At 40.4% G+C, this 6,000-nt stretch overlaps 1 protein-coding gene across 1 annotated transcript in view; it reads left to right on the forward strand.

Annotated features, from left to right (window-relative positions):
- cdh16 (cadherin 16, KSP-cadherin) overlaps window positions 1-4,636 on the forward strand; it is a 28,995-nt gene extending 24,359 nt beyond the window's left edge. The window contains exons 15-18 of the mRNA XM_037096586.1: window positions 62-301; window positions 3,088-3,204; window positions 3,729-3,845; window positions 4,094-4,636. Coding sequence (XP_036952481.1) covers window positions 62-301; window positions 3,088-3,204; window positions 3,729-3,845; window positions 4,094-4,194 — 575 coding nt within the window. The 3' untranslated portion in view covers window positions 4,195-4,636. The remainder of the gene's footprint in view (window positions 1-61; window positions 302-3,087; window positions 3,205-3,728; window positions 3,846-4,093) is intronic.
- The last annotated feature ends 1,364 nt before the right edge of the window (window positions 4,637-6,000 follow it).

Raw genomic sequence — 6,000 nt, forward strand, 5'->3', positions numbered from 1 at the left:
GACCCCTGAATAATCTTTGTATGACTCCAAATCCCTCTATTTGTATTTGTGTCTCTCTTAGGAAACTCGTCGTTATCAGCGTCCACCCTGGTGACTGTCCAAATCCTGGATGTGAACGACAACAGCCCGGTGTTAGTTGGCGACTACTCCTGGAAGTACCTGTGCACACCTCGCTGGGAGGACCAAGCTCTGGTGCTGGCCTCAAGGGACAGCGACGGTCCACAGCACGGAGGACGACTCAACTTCTCCCTGCGTAGTGACGCCACAGTCCGACGGAACTGGAAGCTAACACCGATTAACGGTGAGGCGAACGCGGACTAGACACACTCAGTCGATCTGCCTCATACTGTATTACGGTGGTTTTCCATACACGTGTGTTGGCTCAGCTTGAGTCCACCATCTTGAAGGCAGGGTCGGCTCGAGCCCGAGAAGGTTCATCCCAGGCGCGGCAAATCAGTGTGGTTCGTTGTGCCAGTAGAAAAACCCCATTAGTGTTCTGATTCAGTCAAAAGAGAGTGCAGTGAAGCCACATTATTCGGAGAAGCTGTTAGCTATTTTTCAACATTCATTAATTGTAGCCACTGACGTTTAAATCAACTTTTTTCATATATTCGTAATACCAGTGGTTTAATTATCATGGCTTAGTCAATCAATGATTCACCTAGTACTTATGCTTAAGTGCCTCATATGTTCCTGGGTACAAACATGGTTTTTAAAGCCAGCCAGACATGTGTCAAATGGATGCAGCCATCCTCCCACAAATCCTGACCAAACCTGGCAGTGACACACCGCGTGGGCCAGAGCTGGCCAACATATTCTGTCCTTAAACGCCAGAACACAGCATCTTGTGCCGACATCTGACCTGCGTTACCTCTCATTAAAGCAAACAGACTTTCTATTTGAATTAGTGTATCATACACAGTATGTTCGATCACCGTGACACGGACAAATGTATACGTTATCCTGTACTTTGAGATGGTCTGAAATGAAAATGTAAATGTTGTGTCTTCTAGAGTGGACAGAGTAAAATGTTAAGTCCAGTCATTTGATCCGAATCAGCCTGCTGTTGAATAATGTAGACAGAGAGGAAGTTGATTTGATGTCCGTGCTATGTAACATTACTTATTCATGGATTTTTTAAATGCAGTGAGCGGACATGACTTTGTCACAGTGTGCTCAACATTTTAAGTCACTTTGACATGTATGAATTAAAAAGGGCGATATGCCTTATGTGAGCACAGGTAGTCAAAGAACACAGTGATCTGCCCCTGAGGCTGTGCAAATTGCCATGTTCTATTTTCTTCCTGCATAATTTCTGTCTGAGATGGGAGGTATAATTTGATTACCCTTTTTCTTTTTTGCAGTTGGGAGCTGCGAGTGTTGGGCTCGCTTAATGCAAACAATTTACCGCCGTGACGTCTGTCGTTTAGTCATTCAAACAGTTCGACTGCTTCCCTCCCAGGGTTTTTTTTTTTTATCTCCCTCTTTCACTCCCCTGTTCCTGTTGGTATTGATTGAGCCCAGCTGTAATTATATCTTCTGTGTAATTTCTCTGGCGTCACCGCTGGGTTCCTGCCAGTTAATGGAGGCTAAAAAGAGAAGCTCCCAGAATGCTTTGCACCTGGTCACAGCCACTGATGCTCGTACCAATAATGTGTACTTGTGCCAACGATAATGTCAGCTGTAGAGTTTGCACGCCACAGCGTCAGCCTCTCCTGAAAAGGTGAACACGTTTGTGTGGATCTGTGTGTCTCAAATGTACCATATGACAGACTTTCAGTAAATGAGGCAGCATTCAGTTATTCATATATGACATACATCCAGTCTTCCTTTAACGCATTTAATTGCATAATGATGTTCAAAAATACTTAAGCTATCGCAGGTATCCAAAATAGCTCTGAGAAGGCAGGTGGTCACCGATCCATCCTGCTAACACGTCACATCGGTGCCGATAGATGATAAAATACATTAACAACCGCTGCAGAAGTGCTACACAGCTCATGTGTCCCCGACATGAAGGGGAATGATGGTTGAGGTGCAAGCGCGCAGTTGAAGACCTTCAGATAAGAGTTCAAACAACTTGATAAAACACTTCTCCTTCGAGGACAGGACTTCTACGTCATGCAGCCAGACGTGTATTTTAGACTGATGTACAGAGATAAGATGAGAGACTCACACACTGCAGACCTCCATACAGTGTTGTATAGTGGCACAGTTGTATGGATGTCTTTCGACTCCTGACTTTTGTTCCTTTGGCTGTAAAAAAACTGTATATTTTTTGTAATGCTGCATGTGGTGGCATATCCACAATAAAGTAATGAGGTGTGAGGTGACTCCTATAAGATGTGACAAAGCATTTAGTTTATTTTAACGCCCTTTAAGGATTTACTTTTCTGATATGTGATGTGCCAGACAGGAAGTTATGCGTTCCCTTCTTTTGGGCAGAATTTACACGGTACAATAACAAGTATATTTGTCTCTAGACTTAATATAAGATACATTTCTGTGAGATATATGACCCATGTTTTTAGAGATTTTTTACTTGTTCCATTATGAGATTTCTCAACTTATAACAAGACAGAAACATTTTCTTTTTACAATGTCTTGACTCATTTAGACATTTTTTCCAGTGTAAGAAACCAGAATTGAGCCATTCTTCCAACTTAAGTACCAGTACCAGGCAGCACACATTATTTTTAACGTAGTCTGAAGTAGAGCAGGCGACAGTTCAGTAAAAAGCACCCCAAAAATCCTTCTTGAGTAAAAGTAAGGATGTTAAAATAGACCTTTGGTAAAGTGAAAGTAATCCATATGAATAGTAAAAGTCTTTATATACGTGACTGTGAATTTACATCAGTATGAAAAGCAATTTTTTTTTGCAGTAATTGTAATTAAAACTTAAAATCTTCAAAAGCCAATAATTTGTCTTTCTAAAGATTGCAGGAGACACTTTTGGAGACCTTTACCTTTTTGATAAAGCAAAATAAAACCATGCTTTAGTCTAATATATAATTTCATACCAATAACGTAATAAACTGCTTTTAATGTGTCATTTCACCGTCAAGCCCATGTTCTGTCCTTTGTCAGACACCCACACCAACCTGTCCCTAAACATCCCATACCTGGCCCCAGAGGTCTACACTGTGCCCTTCACCATCTCTGACAGCAGCTCTCCTCCCAGGAGCACCTTCATAAACCTGCCAGGTAATGCCGACTCTCCCACCGATGGGCTTCATCGAGCACGGGGAAGTTATGGAATGTGAGCGTAGGAACAATCAATAAAGTTCAACCTCTGCGTGCTAGCCTGTCCTCGCGCTGTTCTTGTTTGACAATGATGCAATGGGACTTTACAAATGATTTTTCCAGGCTTGTGATTACACAGCTCTCTTAAGACTGTTCTTCCCTGCACGGCCTGCTGACACCTTATACAGAACACACAGAGCATCTTATACACAACTTAGGTTGAACTACTGTATATGGTTATGAAGATACATTAGGTGTCTGATGTAAGTGCTGCTTTGGTGTTCCCTGTTTGCAGTTTTGCAGTAAAGATGAACTTGTACATTATGATATTTTAGAAAGTCATGTTGATAGAACTTTGATTCCTTCCTTATTTGCTGAGCCCCAGTGAACATAACACAATTTGTCCCCCTCAGTTGTATTTCCCTGTTTTGTCAGAGCTACTCTGTTGTGCGACTTTTGAAAGGTCTGTTTGTTCTCCCTGTTAGTGACAGTGTGTCCCTGCAACGTCAGAGGGAACTGCAAAATGGCCGCCAAGCAGCTAGAGGGCATGCCAACTATTCAGTCTGCGGTGGGCATTCTGCTTGGCACATTTGCAGTCATAGGTAAGAAGAGTCAGATGAAAACAGTCTTGATGCCAGTGCAACACCTTTGTGATTGGAAAAGCTCCGTCACGAGCTTCAGCAGAAGTAGTATTTGGTAATTCAGGATTGTTGTGGGTGGCATTAGATTTGTCTGGGCTTCATGAAAAGGTGCCAATACACTGTATTTTAGACAAATATCAGCAGTAACAAAGCAATTTTGTTGAATTCTGCCTGTTTTTTTGTCTGTTTGTTTGTTTTTTTACTTGCAGGAACTATCCTCATTGTCGTATTTGTGAGACTGTCCTACCAGAACCCCAAACAGCCAAGTAACACTAACCAGGAGAGAGTTCCCCTGAAGATTTCAATCTGATTAGGATGGTATTGTCAGTCGAGCTCCTTGCTGTAGACCAACTGGACCGATGTAATGCTTGTTGCTTGAAGGGCACTTAGTTCATTAAGTGACCATGAATGTCTAATGATAAATGTATATTTCAGTAATTGGATCAAAGTTCAGATGTACACTGACTTAGTTAAGATGTCTCCTGTGTGTTACATGCTTGGGTCATGATGCTGACTTCTGTTTTAAGTTTGTCATGTTATTTTGCTGTAGACCAGTTAATTAGTTTCGAAATGGTGCCTTGTTAGTTCACCAAGGTACTAAGTAGGGCTGTCACCATGTCAGATTTTACCTTCATGATAACAATATTATTGCGATAAGGAAAAAAATGCTAGCAATCAGACCTATCTTTAACTTTGTTTCCTGTATGTTTTGTCTCTTTTATTAAATAAATTACCCTCAAAATATGATTGTAGGAGTGTGTAGAGAGAGTCTGTCACCGTAACTGTAAAAAATAAGTGTCCGAAAAGAACAAAGTACTTGTGAAAGGGTAACACAAGGCTGAACATCTTCACTGGATTATTCACACAAGTATTAGCATATTATATTATATATTATATAACACAACTGCGGTACTAAGGCAAAGTTTAGGGGGGAAAGGAGAGACTTTGAGGAGAAAAAATACAATTTTGAGTCGGAACACTTCAAGATTAAACTCTAAATATTTCGAGTGTTGAGACATAACTTCAAAAAATTGACGTCTGTATTATAAAGTGAAGACTTTTCACTCTGCTAACATGTGATTTATTTAACACATCGGAAATATTCAAACATGTTGAAGAACTATGACTCCGTGATTTCATTTGAACTTCCATTTAGGTGTAACTGTACATAAACCATGCGGTGGATCTGAGCCTGTCATACCTGTGGCTCATTTACTGCATGAAGTCTTTTCTCTTCTACCTGCACGCTGCAACATTATGAACCCCAGAACTTTAAATCTAATGAGGCAGCCTGAACTCGTCCCATGTTTGCTATTGCATTAGCAGCACGGTCCGGTCTCTGTGATTAAGGCTTTATAAATGCTGACCCAGACGACCTAACTGGCAAGCAAAGCTATATTCAGACCAGTGTTGCTATGAATAGCTCCATAGTTGAAGGTCCACTGAATGACACTCACCCAGCAGCAAGCTAATCACATCTTATTCTTGAAAGAAAAGGCGTTTCAAAATTGATTAGAAATTACACAATCACCCATTAGCTGCTGTGACAAAAGTTTAATTAAATTTGGATAATTATTCGTCTCACAGACATCATAGAGGCTAAAAGCTACTATACTGTGATAAAAGACAGATGGATCATTTTAGTCACCAATTGTTTCCAACCAACATTTAAGATTAATCAAATCAATAATATTGTGAAATGTGTAAAAAATGTAAAGATATAATATTTAACATCTCTTCATTAAAATGACAAAGAACAACTTGGCCATTAATATAAATTTCATTATGTTTTGTATTTCCATTAGCCCAGATGCCTCCAACAATGTTCAAACCCAGAGAAATCCATACATTTATTCAAGATACCAGTGTGTGTCATTTGATAAGCTGCTGCTATAACCTCCAGATAAACGCCAGATGATATACGTCAGAAAGTGAGGAAGGGAGTCGGCGAACATGACATAAACATAACATGCAACCTCAAGAAACTACCTTGTCTGTGCAACTGATTTCTGAGTAGTGTCAAGTAAACAAAGTTGGCAACTAGCGAGTGTAGAAAGTCAAAAAGAAAAAGACTAAAACCTAAAGCTAAAGGATGAGTGAATCCTGCAAACATAAT

The sequence above is a fragment of the Acanthopagrus latus genome, chromosome 4, assembly GCF_904848185.1.
Source record: "Acanthopagrus latus isolate v.2019 chromosome 4, fAcaLat1.1, whole genome shotgun sequence".
Classification (NCBI taxonomy): Eukaryota; Metazoa; Chordata; class Actinopteri; order Spariformes; family Sparidae; genus Acanthopagrus; species Acanthopagrus latus.